General features: G+C 60.4%; 1 protein-coding gene across 1 annotated transcript in view; it reads left to right on the top strand.

Annotated features, from left to right (window-relative positions):
• The window catches only part of IQCA1 (IQ motif containing with AAA domain 1), a 137,250-nt gene that overhangs the window by 72,475 nt on the left and 47,000 nt on the right, over window positions 1-17,775 (top strand). Inside the window, exons 9-11 of the mRNA XM_036254819.1 lie at window positions 6,810-6,885; window positions 16,592-16,698; window positions 16,818-16,919. Coding sequence (XP_036110712.1) covers window positions 6,810-6,885; window positions 16,592-16,698; window positions 16,818-16,919 — 285 coding nt within the window. The remainder of the gene's footprint in view (window positions 1-6,809; window positions 6,886-16,591; window positions 16,699-16,817; window positions 16,920-17,775) is intronic.

Here is a 17,775-nt window from a genome sequence, read left to right as displayed (position 1 = left end):
GGGCAGCTGCCTGGCGGGGCTGGTCCACGGCTCCTGGGCACTCTGGTGCCACGTTACAGGAGAGTGGCCGGACGGTACGATCCCAGAGGACACGTGATGGGAACGAGGAGGGGAAAGCTGTGTGCAAGGGGGATGGGTGGGGACGAACATAAGATGGCAATATCCCACGTCCACGCCCACGCCCACGCCCACATCCACGTCCACCCGAGGTGCGGGCTGTGGTGATAAAAGCCCACATCTTGTTAAGAATTCCTTGGCACGACCAGCTCGCCCAGCTACAGGCAGTGGTCCCGTGTCCTGTGCTGTGACAGAGGTCTTTCGCCTGTCCCCTTGCCCCTCCCCCTTACCCTGCTCCATTCCTGTTCACCACAGTAGCCAAACGAGAGAGGCCCTCACTGCTCACTGGGCACTCCCACTCTGCTGCAGGGCGCCCCCTTCAGGACCAGGCACTCAGTCCTCAACCACCAGGGACTAAGGGAGCGGAGCCAGGTCCCACACACCGCCAGGGCAGCCGCGTCCAGGGAGGGTCACGTCAGGGTACAAAGACCCAGCCCTGGGACAACGCCGCGGGGTTCTCCCAGCTCCTGGCTCCCCGTGGGATCAGCTGATGGCTCCCTGGCAGTACATGATGGTCAGCTGCTCCTCTGTCCAGAGCTGCTCCCCCTCCTCCTGCCAGTGCTGTTCCCCGTAAACCCTCTGAGCGGGGAGCCCAGCTCCTGACACCACCTGTTGCCCTGCTAATCTGCCTGAACCCCAAACGTTGTAAATTGTTTCCTTACCTCCCCCCAAAAAAGACAGCCCACTCCATAAACTAATTTTTATAATTCTCCTCTCACTTGGTAGAACGTCTGTGAGCAGTGCCCAGGGTAAGGACCACTGGAAGCATGTCACTGTCATTCCAAGTCATTCTGTCACTGTGCTCGAGGACCATGCACGCTTGCGAGTGAAAAATTCCTGGTTAGGGAAGCTTGTCCCATAAAAACCCCAAAGTGTCAGCTACGCAGTCTGGTCTGCGTTGACGGAAGGCGTTTGACTGACTAGCTGTCAAAGAGGCATTAAGGATGAGCCGTGGGGGATGGGAAGTGAAGTCCGAGTCCATCTGCATTTATGACGTAGTTGCAGAATCACTTAGAGATGAACGTATTCCTGAAAAAGAGAGGTCTCCAAAGTGACAATGTGATTATTAGAAGAACGAATGGTCACTGCTAATAGAAAGTGGTGTATTTGAATTATGGGGGTACCCTTCCTAGAGATCAGATGGTGTTTTCCACTGGCCTTTCAAAGTATTCTAGAACCAACCGGGAAGTGTCTGGAGGCATCTCAGACCAGCTGGTCAAATCCGTGTGTGAGAATTGGTATTTTGACCTGTAGGGAAAGGACCTCTGTGATTCATCCCGGTTCACGGAAGGCCGGAGAGGAAGCAGTCTGGTTGGCGGGCGTGGACCCTGACCGGCCGCCCGCCTCCCAGGGCCGGGCTGTGATCGGCCTTCAGATACTTTGTGACATTTAGTTGTTACCAGTTGCCAGCCCCACATGCACGGCCTGAAAACTCGGGACAGACCTCCTATTTTTTTCAATGATAGGATTATCTGAATATTCCCACTCACCTCTATAAATGGGAAGTACTCTTCCAAATATCACACAGGTGTAAGTCGAAAGCTTGGTAAATCCCCGACATGTTACCGATGAGCGGAGCATACCAGGGAGCAGCTGCTGAGAGACCCGAGGCCAGTGGGTCCGGAGGCAGGGTGAGGGGGTCCAGGCGGGGTCCCGGCAGTCTGCCACCGAAGGACCGGAGGACACCCTCAGAGAGGGACGGGGTGCTGGAGCAGGCGATGGGTGGGGCGGGGGCGGGCGGGGGCGCGCGGAGCCTTGTGCCCCCAGGAGAGCGAGTGAGCTGGGCAGAGAGGTGAGCAGGTGGGGGTCCGGTGTGTTGCAGGCTAAGACCTGGCCCTGCAGCCGGGCTGTGGGGACTGTGGTGAGAAGCGGCCGAGGCAGGGAGGTCGGTTAGGTCCAGGGGCGGGCAGCGAGACCAGGCGGGGTCAGGGCAGGGCGTGGCCAACCCAAGGACAAGTGTGGGCCCCGTCGGAGGAGTTCGCTGGTGCGGGCATACAGTTACAGTCAGACATCACTCACTGGGCTGAGAGAGAACCAGTGGGCTGTCTCCCTTGTTGACTTTTCCTACGGGGCGAGGGGGTCCCTCTGCTGGAGAGAGCTGGGCTCCTGGTCGAAGGTGCGCTCAGTAACCCGCCTGCCCCCGCCCAGCTCACAGAGCCATGGCCACCGTCACGCTGTCACCGCCGCTTCCCCTCCCCCTCCGTGCCTTCCTCCGTGATACCTCCACCTGCGTGACGGTATCCGAGCCCCCCGGCCCCGGCCTCAGAGTGGGGGAGAGCTCCCCGCGGCCCCGTGTTAGTCAGGAGTCTGAGGACTGAGGAGGGCCCCGGGATGGGCTGAGATGTTTGACCCTGGAGACCACAGGAAGAAGTTTGGGGTGTGAGCGTGTGGCTCTCGGGGGCCCTGCTTGGACTTTAATCACGGGCCAGTGGGAGAGGAAAGCAGGGCCACATGGTGGAGTCCGGAATTGGGCGCAAGAACATTTTGGGGTAAAATTACTGTGACTAGGACCTCGCGTTCCTTTGATCAGGGCACTTGGCAAACAGTCTCACATATAAGTCATGAGAGTGTCTAACCGTGTCCGACTCATCTGGGGCCGCTCTGCGCAGGGTGCTGAGGGACACAAGGAAGCCCCGGCAGGGAGGGGAGCCCTGTTTGGGGCGAGGGAGGGGACCACTTGAGACCACCAACACCACCTTCACGGGTGGGCTTCCAAACATCAGCGTCTCCTCCGCGGGCAAGAAAGTGCAGTTCTGTGCAGACTTGGCGCCTTCTCGTGGAGTTCAGCGCGAAACCCTGACGCCTGTAGAGGAAACCGGGGCTCGTCGGGGTCCGGGCGAGGCCGAGTTCTTGGACCTGCCGCCAGAGCCCGGGCCACACAAGGACAGACGGTGAACGGGGCTCCGTCGAAGTGAGACGCCTGTGAGGAGCCTGGCGGGACAAGCTGTTGTCGGGGAAGGACCTGCCAACTCTCTCTGACAAAGGACGTGAGCCGAGGGCACCGCGAACCCGCCACACTCAACAGTAAGAAAACAGAGCCTGTCTCTTGGGTCTCGGATTAAAACCCATCCCCAGAGGTGTCAGGGATCGCGGGTAAGGAGACCCTCCGTCAAGAGTCCGTTACCCGGGAGGATGCTCTTCCTGCCGTCATTTTTATATATATATATATATATATATATATTTTTTTTTTTCCTTTATTGATTTTAGAGAGAGAGGAAGGGAGAGGGGGAGAGAGAGAGAAACATCGATGAGAGAGAACATTGACTGGCCGCTCCCTGCATGCCCCCCACTGGGGATCAGGCCCACAACCTGGGCATGCGCCCTGACCGGGAATTGAACTGGCGACCTCTTGGTGCAGGGTCGACGCCCAACAACTGAGCCACAGCGGCCGGGCTCCCTTTCTTATTTTCTAAGCCGTAAATCAAACCACTGGAACTGCTTTCGGAGGCTTTGACCTGCCCGTCATACGTGATGGGTGACTGTCGAAGCCTCTCCCGCCTTGAAACGACTTGCCTTCGTGCCGAGTTCTCCCGGCCAGGTCCCTGTGCTACAGGCAGCACGCACAGCCTGAAAGCTGCGGTGTGTCCGCGTGCCACCCTGGGACACCGTGCCCCGGCCCTCTCTCGGCCCACGCGCCTCCTCTCCAGCCCCTCAGCCCACAGAGGTGCCTTCACGCTGAACGGCCGAGCCCGCCACAACCCTACGTTACTTTAGGGTGTTTCACGCCAGTTTCTGCACTGCTTCCCAGAGGTGGACAGTGAGCGTCCTGTGTTTCCCAGGCCTAACGGGGTCACTGTGGGAATGTTCGTGCAGAGACGGAGCCCGTGAGGGGCCCTCCACCCAGAGAACAGGAGCCCCGTGGAGAGACGCCCTCAAACTACAGAAACGGCTACGGAAGGGGCGCCCCTCCAGGAAGAACGTGTTTTCTCCATGTTTCCGAAGGACCCTGCCCCCTGAGAAGCTCCAGGGCCGCTGCTCACAGCAGGACACGCCCACCTGGGGGGGGGGGACTGGATGAAGGTGGTGGTGAGGCTGCTGATTTCTCTCCTTTGGTGTTTGTGTCTTCCACGGACGGCGTTGCTGTCATGCTGTTCTCGGTGCACGCGGTGCTTTTGCAAAACATGCCGCGTGCCTCTGCCCCCGGGCAGCAAGAAAGCCAGTGCTGGGCCTGGAGGAGGGGCTGAGGAGGAGCCCCCAGCTTTCGGGCATCCTGGCCGGCGTCTGCACAGAGCGGGTCCCGGTGATGCTGACAACCCTCCGAGTGACCAGAGGGGCTGGAACGTAACTAGGCTTCGTCCCACTCACCGGGCTTACTGGGTGGCAATATGGGCTCACTTAGGTCAGCTCAGCTAAGATGGGGTGGGGTGCATGGAGGGCTCATGGCCAAGAAGCATGGCAGGTGTGGGCTGGGGCGGGGCGGGGAGTTCTCAGGACTCGCCCGCCAGGACTGCTCCCCTGTTCATCTCCTTCTCGAAGAAGTCCCTGTGGAAGCTGGGATCCGTGTGTCCTGTCCCCGAGCAGAGAGAGCTGGTGCGCCTGGGAGCTGAGTGCCTGGGAGCTGGGTGCCTGGGAGCTGGGTGCCTGGGAGCTGGGTGCCTGGGAGCTGGGTGCGCCTGGGAGCTGGGTGCACCTGGGAGCTGAGTGTGCCTGGGAGCTGGGTGCGCCTGGGAGCTGGGTGCCTGGTCAATCCAGCCCCTCGGGTCTGGCTGCTCCCACACAGGAGCCTCCCTCTGCTTGAGCGCTCTCCAGCCACTTGGGGCAGTGAGGGTAGTGTTCTGGAAGTTTCCGCAGAAAGGGGTGAGGTCAAGGAACGCACCGTGCCAGAATGCAGCGGACTTGTAAGACCCCATCACAACAGAGATTTTTAACAAGTAGGTGACTGCGGGTCAGATGGTGGATTGAAACCTCCCTGTGGAATTTTCCTCTCCCAGTGTTTGTCCAAAGGTGCAAAATAGTAAATGTTTAAAACAGCAAAGAGCAGGAGACACCCAGTACACCTCAGGCTACTGATGGAAGCAAGCAACACCTTCCAGAGGGAAAGCAGAAACTTCACTGAGCCGTCGCTCCCGTTCACCGGCGTCCCGCGACGGCCCACCGCACCCTGCGCAGTGTGCGAGCCCCGCGCTCCTGGCATTCCGTGCGGTCAGGCTCGGACGCACCCCCAATCGGCCTCACGTGTTCTGTTCCCCTCGAGAACGTCGTCTTTATTGTAGAAATAAAGTTGAACAAATAGACCTATAAATCTCATTTTTACTTACATGCCTTAAACACCTACTTAGGAACCAGCCACAGTGCTGGTTCAGGCGAGGGTGTAAAAGATCAGCAAGATGGAGCCCCGCTCCGTGGGGTCCCCCAGCCTACAGAGCACGTTAGACATTCGTATTCGTACCAACAATCTGCAGAGAAACAGGAGCCAGGACACCCAAGTGAGTCCTGCTGAGCAAGGGGAAAGGGTACCCATGGGAATCCAGGAGGGCTTCCCGGAGGAGGGGAATTTGCCTCAAACCTAACAGCAATGCTTTCTGCAGAGGAAGATGAGGAAAGGAAGTCTGGGCACAGAGGAGGTGGGCACCCCGCCTCCCCTCTGGCCTCTCCCCACAAGCAGGTCTATTCATGCCCAGCTTCTTTTTGTTTTTAATCCTTGTCCAAGGATAAGCTGATTGATTCTAGAGAGAGAGGAAGGGACAGAAGGAAGAGAGATTGACGTGAGATACCTCCGTCCGTTGCCTCTAGTATACGCCCTGGGGATCAAATCCACAACCGAGGGGTGTGCCCTGACCAGGAATCGAACCCACAACCTTTTGGTGCACAGGATGACTCTCCCACCAACCCCCTCCCCCCCCCCCCCGCCCCGGCCAGGGCCACGCCCAGCTCTTGCTCAGAGCCCAGAGGTAGCCGCCCTGCCCTCAACCCTGTCCGCGCTCTGAAGAGGCCCGTCTCCTCTCTCCCCACTTTACTCCCCTCGCCCTTCGTGGGGTGACAACAACCGTGACAGTGGGTGTCACACCCCTGACGCTTGATATGGCAGAACCCTCAGACCAGGGTCGCGAGGCCTGGCGGACACAGTGGGGAGCAGCTGGGCCCTGGTGGCACGGGGGCGAGGGGAACGTCTGCTGCACGTGGGGTTCAGCCTCACCTGCGGGGCGGGGTCCCTGCAGGCTCTGACCCAGCCGCGTGGGAGCAGCAGGGACCGGGGTGGCGTGGTCGGGCTGTCCACAGTGGGCCTGGGGCAGGGCAGCCGCAGGACCTGGGCCCCAGCTCCCGGCGGGCTCAGTGGGTTCTTGGCTGGGGGAGCGGACAGGTGAGCAAGGGGAGGAGCAGCCAAGTGCTCACACAGGGCACAGGTGGCTCGTGGCCGCGCGGAGCACCGACGGCAGCCACTGAAAGCAGGTCACGGAAGGTGGTGAGGGAGGGCACAGGCCCAGATTTGGAGCACAGGGACCTCCGGGGAGGTGACTGAGATGGGGAGCCAGGCTCAGGGCACCTCATGAGCCGGCAGGCGGAGCGACATCCCCAGAACCATCGTGCCCAGCGTCAGACTGGCTGCAGGGCCGGCACCTGCGCTCCATGAAGCAGGATGGAGCCTGCGTGCGTGACCACGGTGACAGTCGTCACGACGGGTGTGCCACTCACTGTCCAGTCTCGGCAGACACACTGCCTGTGACTCACAAAAGATTCCTCTGCTTTGGTAGGAAGACGACGAGGCCTGGAGAATGTCCCCCAGCGTCTTCCTGCCCGCGATGGAGGAAGGGAATAACATCTACAAAGGTCAGTGCCGGGCGCCTCCACGTCACTGTGTCCGCCCAGGGCCCTGGCCCCGCCCCCGCCCCTGCTGGGAAACTCAGGCCGGGTCAGGACGGCAGCTCGGAGCCAGGGCCTGCTGCCCGTCTCCTGTGGGCGCCTTCCAGGCCTCTCGGGGTAAGAACACAGAGAGGACGAGAACGGACCTAAACCTCCGTTCTGCTTAAACCCTGACACTCCACACACCCCCGCTGGTGCTGCAGGGAAGACGTGTCCGGGTTTAAGGAAACTGTACCGCCCTCCAGCCAACCGCTTGACCCGATGAGACAGCCCTGCGTCCAAACGCCGACATGGCTTGGTCCCTCAGTTGGCATGATTATCAGCCCGGCGACAGCCACCAGTGTGGGTGCGGGCCACGGTGACCGGGCTCGTCCATGCCGGCTGGGACGCCTGAGTACCTCCCAGCTCGGTCGCCTGGGTGCTGCCCTGGCTCTAGCCCTGCTGGACAGCACCATGCTCTCACTGATAGACGTGTGTTTCTCGATCGACTCACGGTGTCACCCCTTGAATCGGAGCCTCATCCTCAGCCACAATCTCGGCTCCCTACAGGTTTGATATGCCGGCTATACAAAGTGAGAATGTCCGTGGGCCCCGCAAATGTCTCCACGTCCCGTGGGTGGCGAGGGCCTCGCTCCGTGTGAGATGCTGAGCCGCAGAGAAGCCGAGGGGAGGATGAGGCCGGCAGGGTTGGCAGCCGCTTTCCCGGGGAGGAGGGAGGTGGTGGGGTCACCTGGTGCCCACGACATACGAAGCTGCGTTTTGCCAGTCTCGGTCCTTCCCAACCACCGGGACAGGTGAGCATCGCCCTGGCGGCAGGTCCCGATGGCAGACCTGCCGCCCTTCCCGTTGAGGGCGTATCAGCTCCTCAGCCAGCAGCCGAGCCCGCAGTCGCCGTCACAACATCCGTGGGTTTGCGCCTTCATTCAGGGGCCACTGACCGTCTCCCGGGGCCAGGGGCCCTGCTGGCCTGGGGCACAGAGATGGCACGTGCCAGCAACACGCCCACTGGGCGGCAGTGAATGGGGCGGGGCAGTGGACGGGGCAGGACAGTGGTCAGGGCAGGACAGTGGACGGGGCGGGGCGTGGACAGGGCGGGGCAGTGGACAGGGCAGGACAGTGGTCAGGGCAGGACAGTGGACGGGGCGGGGCGTGGACAGGGCGGGGCAGTGGACAGGGCAGGACAGTGGACCAGCAGGGTGTGGACATGCTGGGGCAGTGGACAGGGCGGGGCAGTGGATGGGGCAGGGCAGTGGATGGGGCAGGGCAGTGGTCAGGGCGGGGCAGTGGATGGGACGGGGCAGTGGTCAGGGCGGGGCAGTGGATGGGGCAGGGCAGTGGATGGGGCGGGGCAGTGGATGGGGCGGGGCAGTGGACGGGGCGGGACAGTGGACGGGGCGGGGCAGTGGACGGGGCGGGGCAGTGGACGGGGCAGGGCAGTGGATGGGGCGGGGCAGTGGACGGGGCGGGGCAGTGGTCGGGGCGGGGCAGTGGACGGGGCGGGGCAGTGGACGGGGCGGGGCAGTGGATGGGGCGGGGCAGTGGTCAGGGCAGGACAGTGGATGGGGTGGGGCAGTGGTCAGGGCGGGACAGTGGATGGGGTGGGGCAGTGGACAGGGCGGGGCAGTGGACGGGGCGGGGCAGTGGTCAGGGCAGGACAGTGGATGGGGTGGGGCAGTGGTCAGGGCAGGACAGTGGATGGGGCGGGGCAGTGGTCAGGGCGGGGCAGTGGATGGGGCGGGGCAGTGGATGGGGGGCGGGGCAGTGGTCAGGGCGGGGCAGTGGATGGGGCGGGGCAGTGGATGGGGCGGGGCAGTGGACAGGGCGGGACAGTGGATGGGGTGGGGCAGTGGATGGGGTGGGGCAGTGGACAGGGCGGGGCAGTGGATGGGGCGGGGCAGTGGATGGGGTGGGGCAGTGGATGGGGCGGGGCAGTGGATGGGGTGGGGCAGTGGTCAGGGCGGGACAGTGGATGGGGCGGGGCAGTGGACGGGGCAGGACAGTGGATGGGGCGGGGCAGTGGATGGGGCAGGACAGTGGATGGGGTGGGGCAGTGGATGGGGCGGGGCAGTGGATGGGGTGGGGCAGTGGTCAGGGCGGGACAGTGGATGGGGCGGGGCAGTGGACGGGGCAGGACAGTGGATGGGGCGGGGCAGTGGACAGGGCGGGACAGTGGATGGGGCGGGGCAGTGGTCAGGGCGGGGCAGTGGATGGGGTGGGGCAGTCGATAGGGCGGGGCAGTGGTCAGGGCGGGACAGTGGATGGGGTGGGGCAGTGGTCGGGGCGGGGCAGTGGATGGGGCGGGGCAGTGGTCAGGGCGGGACAGTGGATGGGGCGGGGCAGTGGACAGGGCGGGGCAGTGGATGGGGTGGGGCAGTGGTCAGGGCAGGACAGTGGATGGGGTGGGGCAGTGGACAGGGTGGGGCAGTGGATGGGGCGGGGCAGTGGATGGGGCAGGACAGTGGATGGGGTGGGGCAGTGGACAGGGCGGGGCAGTGGATGGGGTGGGGCAGTGGATGGGGCGGGGCAGTGGATGGGGTGGGGCAGTGGTCAGGGCGGGACAGTGGATGGGGCGGGGCAGTGGACGGGGCAGGACAGTGGATGGGGCGGGGCAGTGGACAGGGCGGGACAGTGGATGGGGCGGAGCAGTGGTCAGGGCGGGGCAGTGGATGGGGTGGGGCAGTGGCCAGGGCGGGGCAGTCGATAGGGCGGGGCAGTGGACAGGGTGGGGCAGTGGACAGGGCAGGCAGTGGACAGGGCGGGGCAGTGGACAGGGCGGGGCAGTGGATGGGCGGGGCAGTGAATGGGCGGGGCAGTGAATGGGCGGGGCAGTGGACAGGGCAGGCAGTGGACGGGGCGGGGCAGTGGACAGGGCAGGGCAGTGGACAGGGCGGGGCAGTGGATGGGCGGGGCAGTGGACAGGGCAGGCAGTGGATGGGCAGGGCAGTGGCATATCTTGGTGGCTTCTGTAAGCTAGGCTGGCAGCAGCCACGTCCCAGGGACCCGGCTGGGAATCGCAGCGGCGCACGGCGGGGCACAGGCCGGCTGTGGGGCCACCAGCTCTCGGGTGTGTGTCCACACCAGTAGCGTGCGTGTTAAGACACCACTTTGCACAATATCATCTTTAACAGCAGCCCCCTCGTCCCCATCTGTCGATCTTCCGGCTCCTTTCTGGCCTCGGCCTCATCAGGCGACTCACCGTCCTCCTCTGGACACCTCGCGCCTGGTGCCCTCCTCTGCCTCCTGCCTGTACCCCCTCGTTCTCTTTTCCTCCTCCTTGTGGGGGAGCCCTGCTCCGGGGTGTGCAGAGAAGGGGAGCGCGGGTGCCCTGCACACCTAGATCCTGTCTCGCTCACATTCAGGCGGCCGCGTCCCCCGGACATGGAGGGCCTGGCTCCCTCCTCCTCTGACGTCCCGTGCGGAGGAAGTGGGAGGGAGCAACGTCTCCGTACACCTCGTCGGAGGTCGGAAGCTCACGGCTAAACCGGTAGATGCACAGGTAGCTGTGCCAGCCCACGTTATACGGGAGAAGCGCAGATGTGCAGTTCACGGGAAAACATGCCCTTCACACGCTGCCCCGTGGGCTCTGCTCTCCCTGCCACACGCCAATCACACGCCCACCGCGGGGCCCTCGCACCTTCCGTTCCCCTGGCCGCAAGGCTTGTCCCTGCAGGCCTTCCGCACCTGACCCCGCGCCCCACCCCCACCCAGTCTGCCTTCCCCGTCCCCGCCCCCCCTTCCCCCCCCCTGTGTGACCCCCTGCAGTGGGGAGCCAGGCCTGGGTGCAGGGCCGGCTGCTCTGGCCCTCTGAGAGCAGTGCCTGGCTGGTAATTGGGCTCAATAAAGTCATGAATTTAACAATTTATGAATAAAGTATTCATGAATTAGATAATGTATGAATAAATCAGATTTATGGATACAGCTGAATTAATTCAGTGCAGTTCCTGATGAACGCACGAACGGGGGACGGATGTATCAGGCAATGTCATGGGAAAGCAGAGACAGTTTTCTATGACAACCTTCCGATGGTATCACCTGAAGGCTCTGACCCGGGGCGGGCGCAGGCATCATTTTGACAAAAGCAAAAGTTATGGGGGAAATCTCCCGTTTCCTCGGAAGCCAAGTCTTTTAACCTACTGACCTCCCAGGAAAGTGCTTGAGAGAATTCACACCTTTTGTTTAATTAATCTGTTTCCATTAAGGCTTTAAAAAAAAAAAAAAAAAAAAGCCCACCCAGTGGCCCTTCCGGAGCAAGACAGTGTCATTTCCCGCGTCGGATGTGTGGCATCCCATGTGCCATCTGCCAGGTCTTTGGGAACGTAAAGAAATGAAATGTCTTGTCTTAGACCGCTTTTCGCAAAAATCAAAGGTTTGCCTTTTCAAACCAAACATTAGCATCTTAATCAGCGGGATCGCGGCCCCCCCCTCGCGGCCCCCTGAAGTGTGAAAGTGCCGGGCTTTTCAGGCTGCGGATAAAGGCTCCTTCTGTGCGGGGGGAGAGCGGGCAGGGGTCGCCCTTTGAGGGCCCTGAATAGCTCCCTGGGTTTACAAATGTCCATGACATTCCTGAAGGGATTGAGAAGTGCCCTGGGCAGAGGTGTCATGAGAAAGTCCCGGTGGCCGGCGTGTGAATGATGCGGAGGTGAGGTCGGCAGGGCTCCGCTGGTGTGACGCGGTGACAGGCCGGGGACTTGGCCGCGAGGGCGGCGCTGTCACATCAGTAGTCACGGCACGGCCTCCTTTCTGCGGGAGTCTGTGGGCCTTGCTTGCACAGTCGCCACGACGTTACTGGCCGTATTCCCTGTGCTGTGCTTGACCTCCCGGTGACGGTCCTGTGACTGCCGTGTGTACCTCTCAGTCCCTCCACCTGTCTCCTGCTCCCAGCCCCTCCCCCCTGACCATCTGCAGTCCTCTCTCTGCGTCTGAGTCTCTTTCTGTTTCGTTTGCTCATTTATTTAGTTCTGTGGATTCCACCTCTAAGTGGAATCATTCCGGATTTGTTTTTGTGTTTTTAATCATCACCCGAGGACATTATTCTATTTTTTATTCAGATAGAGTGGAAGAGAGAGAGAGAGAAAAAAAAAAAGACATCGACATGAAAGGGACACATTGAGTGGCTGCCACCTGCACAACCAACCAGGACCGGGAACAAACTACAACCGACGTACATGCCCTTAAGCAGGAACCGAACCCGGGTCTCTCTGGACCGCAGGCCGATGCTCTAACCCCTGAGCCAAACCGGCCAGGGCCCGTTTTTGTCTTTTCTTGAACTGACTTATTTCACTTAGCATAATACCCTCTAGGTCCATCCATGCTGCCTTGTCACAAATGATATGATTTGGTTCTTTTTTAAACCATGTAATATTCCACTGTAGACATGTACCCCCACTTTTTCATCCACTATCTTTGATGGGCGCTGGGGTTGCCTCCATAGCGTGGCTGTTGTCAGAGCGGTGCAGTGAACGTAGGGGTGTGTGTACTCTTCTGAATCAGTGATTTGGATTTCTTGGGGACGTGCCCAGAAGTGGGATCACTGGGTCATAAGGCGTTTTCATTTTTAATTTTTTTTTTTTTTAATCCTCACCCGAGGACATTTTTTTTTTTTTTTTTTTTTTTTTTGCGATATTTTGTTCAGATAGAGTGGGAGGAAGAGAGAGAGAGAGAGAAACATCGACGTGAAAGCGACACATCGAGTGGTTGCCACCCACATGACCCAACCAGGGCCGGGGACAAACTGCAACCGAGGTATGTGCCCTTAGCGGGAACCGAACCCGGGTCTCTCCAGACCGCAGGCCGACACTCTAACCGCTGAGCCAAACCGGCCAGGGCCATTTTTAATTTTTTGAGGAGCCCCTACACTGTTTTCCACAGCGGCTGCACCAGTCTGCGTGCCCCCCAGCAGCACAGAGGGCCCCCTTTTCCACATCCTTACCAGCACTTGTTGTTGGTGTGTTCTCTCATTATTAAATGCATTGCTTCCCGATTTGGGCCAGTCTGTCCAGGGAGAAAGCAAAGTAAATAAGTAACAAAGCAGTTTCGCTTTAAAATACTGAAACAGGTGAGTTTAGCTGTTGGAGAAGATGGAGTCATCATACAAGGTAGGAAAGAGTTGTTACAAGTAGATGGTACATTTTCATTAGCTATTATTATTAGCTAGTAGTATATTTACTATTAACAAACGGGACACACTTAAACCTTTGACGGTATTTCCAGGGGAAAGCTTACAACTCGAAGCAGAACCGCAGCATTGTTCCCGCGGCTCCGCGTCTTCCCGTTTCCGCGCGTGTACATCTCAGCAAAGCAGCTGAGCCTTGGGTGTGCTCACACCCCACGCGAACCACGTCCGCCTTCCGGGGCTCAGGGCAGAGATTAAGCTCACTTACTTATGACTTCAGGCGTTTTCACACCAGTGGGATGACACAATTTGTGCAAGGTGTCTTCTTCATGCCTGACTTGGGGGAGCAGGAGAGGCCTCTCTGGCCTCACTCATGGGAACGGTTATTTAAAACAATAAGAGTTCAGCCCGGCCGGTGGGGCTCAGTGGTTGAGCATCAACCCTGCACCAAGAGGTCGCCGGTTCGATTCCCAGTCAGGGCACATGCCCAGGTTGTGGGCCTGATTCCCAGTGGGGGGCGTGCAGGAGGCGGCCAGTCAATGTTCTCTCTCATCCATGTTTCTATCTCTCTCTCTCCTTCTCCCTTCCTCTTTCACTAAAATCAATAAAGAAAAAAATATTTTTTTAATAATAAAAGTTCATCCCCATCTTTCTGCCACTTCCGGTGTGCCCACCCCGCCACCGTTGGCCCACGTGAGCCTTTTGGGGCCAAGATTCTTCACACTTGATCTCCAGGCAGATCACCTGCCCTGTCTGGGTGACAACTCCCCTTGAGCTTCTCCTCAGTGTCTTCCTGGCAGAGACCGAGGTCAACCAGACCGGCAGAGCCCTGCCCAGGCCACCCCCCCTGGTCTGCTGGCAGCAGGCTGGGTGCCTGTGAACCCTTGCAGACCTGGATCCAGACAGGCTCTGCCCCACCAGCTCTCCTGCTGAGCCCACAGTCCCGGTGGGGCGATGGGCCCACCTGACCTCGTGCAGCCCCTGGGAGCGTGCCAGGGCCTTCACCGCGGCTCGTGGACCCCACTCCCTGTGCCCCCAATCCTGCGGGGCCCTGACTCTGACCACCCAAGAGGACACGTTCGCTGGCCCTCAGGCGCCCATGTTGCGCTCTGGCCTGCGCCCACACTTTGGGCACAACCCTTCCAGGGTAGCAGCTCTCCTGCTGCATCCTCTCGGGAGGGAGGGAGATTGTGGACGGGGATGGGGTTCACCTGACCCCAAGCCCTGGGCCCTGGTGCCAGGCTGCGCTGCCCAGGCAGGGGCCGATGGCCACAGCCCTGGGGACAGCTTTGCTGCCCGTTCGCCAGGTGTGCATCAGAAGCTGCTCGTCATTTTGCCCCGTGTCCCCAGGATCTGTGGCTCGGCCTGGATCACACCAGGCCCTGTCCCTGGGCCTTCATTTCTCACCCCTCTGCCCACCCGGGTCCTCTGACTTACGGGAGGCCCCCACCCTCCCTCCCACGTGTTCGCCCACGGGCTCGCCAGGCACCTTGTCTACTCGGTCTTCCCCGGTCTTCCCCGTCGACACCTCTCACTGCCTGGAGCCCCAGGCGCAGGGTCCTGTCTGTCTGTGGCTGACTGTCCCCTGCGTCTCGTTTAAGCTCCACCCCTTCCTTCTCGGTCAGCTCATCAGGGGGCTGCAGGCCTGGCCTGTCTCGGGACCCCGTGCTGTGCTCACGGGGTGAGCGTGGTTGAGAACCCGCTGTCCCACCCGTTCACAGCACCACCTGCCACCCAGGCCACATGGCCTGTCCTCCCAGGTCACAACGTGGTCAGAGGTGGGGAAGCCCCAAGCCCTCAGTTACTCCCCAGGTTGGTGGGAATCCCTGCTCCCAGGGGAGCAGCCACGCAGGCTTGGGTCCCATAAATTTCCATCATATTCTGAATACAGGTGCCAGGAGATCTCATTTCCCAAACTGGCAATAGTATCTCCCACGGGAGATCCCCCCAGTCTACTGCCAGGATCCCAGGAGATCCCCCCGTCCAACTGCCGGGATCCCGGGAGATCCCCCCAGTCCCACTGCCAGGATCCTGGGAGATCCCCCCAGTCCCACTGCCAGGATCCCGGGAGATCCCCCCAGTCCACTGTCAGGATCCCGGGAGATCCCCCCAGTCCACTGCCAGGATCCCGGGAGATCCCCCCAGTCCACTGCCAGGATCCCGGGAGATCCCCCCAGTCCAACCGCCGGGATCCCGGGAGATCCCCCCAGTCCACTGCCAGGATCCCGGGAGATCCCCCCAGTCCACTGCCAGGATCCCGGGAGATCCCCCCAGTCCCACTGCCAGGATCCCGGGAGATCCCCCCAGTCCCACTGCCAAGATCCCGGGAGATCCCCCCAGTTCACTGCCAAGATCCCGGGAGATCCCCCCAGTCCACTGCCAGGATCCCGGGACATCCCCCCAGTCCCACTGCCAGGATCCCGGGAGATCCCCCAGTCCACTGCCAGGATCCCAGGAGATCCCCCCAGTCCCACTGCCAAGATCCCAGGAGATCCCCCCAGTCCACCGCCAGGATCCCAGGAGATCCCCCCCAGTCCCACTGCCAAGATCCCAGGAGATCCCTCCAGTCCACCGCCAGGATCCCAGGAGATCCCCCCCCAGTCCCACTGCCAAGATCCCAGGAGATCCCCCCAGTCCCACCGCCGGGATCCCAGGAGATCCCCCTGTCCACCACCAGGATCCCAGGGCCTGCACCTAGGCACACCCCCTGAGAAACGGGCTTGATTTCCATCTGCTCCAGTGAGAAGAAATTCTCCCTATTTTCTCCAGGGTCCCCTTTCTCCAACCACCCACCTAAGTGCCAGGGCAGGGCAGAAAAGGGGTGTCAAACCCATATGACTTCACAAACACCCAAAAAGGAGTCAGTAATGCAGCTGTCGAATGAGGGGCCAGTAATGGGTGCTTGTGGGTTCCGTGTAGTCTTCTGATGGGGCCCAGGGTCAAGTACTAGTGACTTGAAGTAGCATCAGAAGCTTCTCTATTTAGTGAGTCATTTGAATAATGCAAGTAACATAAACCATTTTACAAAAGTAGTCACCCCACAGTTATGTAATTGTAGAACCCCACAATTAACATGTGCTTTTTTGTTATTCTGTGTGTGTTTATATTTAATCCTCGCCCGAGGGTATGTTTATTCATTTTAGAGAGAGGAAGGGAGAGAGAAAGAAACATGGAGAGAGAAACATCGCTTGGTTGCCTCCCGTAGGTGCCCTGACCGGACACTGAACCTGCAACCTTTCCGGTGTGTGGGACGCTCCGACCAACGGAGCCACCCGACCGGGACACATTTTTCGCCTGGTTGTGATCGTATAGAAAAATATTTGGTATTTTCATATGAGCCGTTTCCTCCGTCATTCAGATGTCGCACGAGCAGGGCCTTCTGTCCGGGAAGCGGGGGGAAGGCCGACGATACCACCAAGCTCGGACGGGTGTCCCTCATGACCCTGAGTCCACACACCAGGCTGGAAGTCAGACGTGGCTTCTCCACCGCAGCAGCCCTCCACTAATCTTCGCGTGAAAGTTTGTAACGTCCGTGTTTCTCTTCTTCCATGCGGGGCACAGACCTGTGGAAGAACAAGGACGAGTCGAAGAACTTCCCCCAGGACTACGATCCGGAGATGATCAAGGAGGAGAAGCGGAAGGAGCTGGAGCTGGAGATCCGGGAACAGGTAGAGCCGGGCTCGGGTGCGCACCACGCCCGCCCTGCCCGTGTCCTCCTGGTGACCCCAGACCAGAGACGCCCAAGGACGCGAGTCGCTCACAGGAGGTGTGTTTTGTATCCACCCAGGTTGATGAGCTGATGAGACAGGAACTGAAAAACTTGAAGCTCGCTGTGAACAGAGAAAAGGAACTCCCGCCCAAAACACCGAAGAAGAAAGGAGGTAAAAATGTGAGTAGTGAGTGAGCTGGGGGGGGGGGGGGTGGCGGGATGAGGCTGAGGGCAGAGTCCGACCATGAGAAGGAGCCCCGCCCGGGCTCTGGTGGGGTGGCCAGGAGGGCGGCGTCCGGCCTTCCCGTGCCCGGCGGCCCCACAGGGAACAGGCCTTCCTTTCCTGAGGGTACCTCCTTCCACCGCGTCATCCTTGGGGTGGTGGGCTCATGGACAGGGTAAGCTGACCCCTCACCACTGCGGATCCCTATTGCCCAGGCCCCAGATGTGATGAGAACTGTGAGGTGAACCAGGGCCCGTGCCCCAGATGCCCCTCATCTCCCCCGTCGGCAGATTGTGGAGGTGGGGAGCTAGTGGCAATGAGCAAGTTCTTTGCCCTGGGGCTGGGGGGGAGTTGAGATCAGATGAAATGAATTTTAAATCATCCCTGATCTATCTCACAGTGGTTTAGAGTAGCCCGTGGGATCCCAGTGTTCAAAGTTCCCTTCCCGGGCCTGTAGGATGATAGGGAATACAGAGGCGTCTTGGCCTCTGCGCCCGTTTTTGACAGAACTCCTGAGACCCTGGTACGTTTCCAGGTGATAAGAGCATTGGAACACCTGTGGTTCAATGAGGCGATTGGGTGGGCTCCTGGAGGTCGGGTGGGAGGGTCACCAGGCGAGCAGGCCGTGAGCAGGAGCCGGGGTTCCAGCCCCACCTCCGTGCTCTGCAGAAGGGTGACTGGCCGGAAGGAGGGTGATAACTGGCCATGCCTGTGGGGGCTCCATAAAGTCCCCCAGTATGGGCTTCGGAGAGTTTTCAGGGTGGTGAACGCACCACACACCAGGAGGGCGACGCACCCCGACTTCACCGAGAC

Source organism: Molossus molossus, unplaced genomic scaffold, assembly GCF_014108415.1.
Source record: "Molossus molossus isolate mMolMol1 unplaced genomic scaffold, mMolMol1.p scaffold_m16_p_11, whole genome shotgun sequence".
Classification (NCBI taxonomy): domain Eukaryota; kingdom Metazoa; phylum Chordata; class Mammalia; order Chiroptera; family Molossidae; genus Molossus; species Molossus molossus.
Note: the sequence above shows the minus strand (reverse complement) of the source record. Positions and strands in the feature narration are given on the sequence as shown.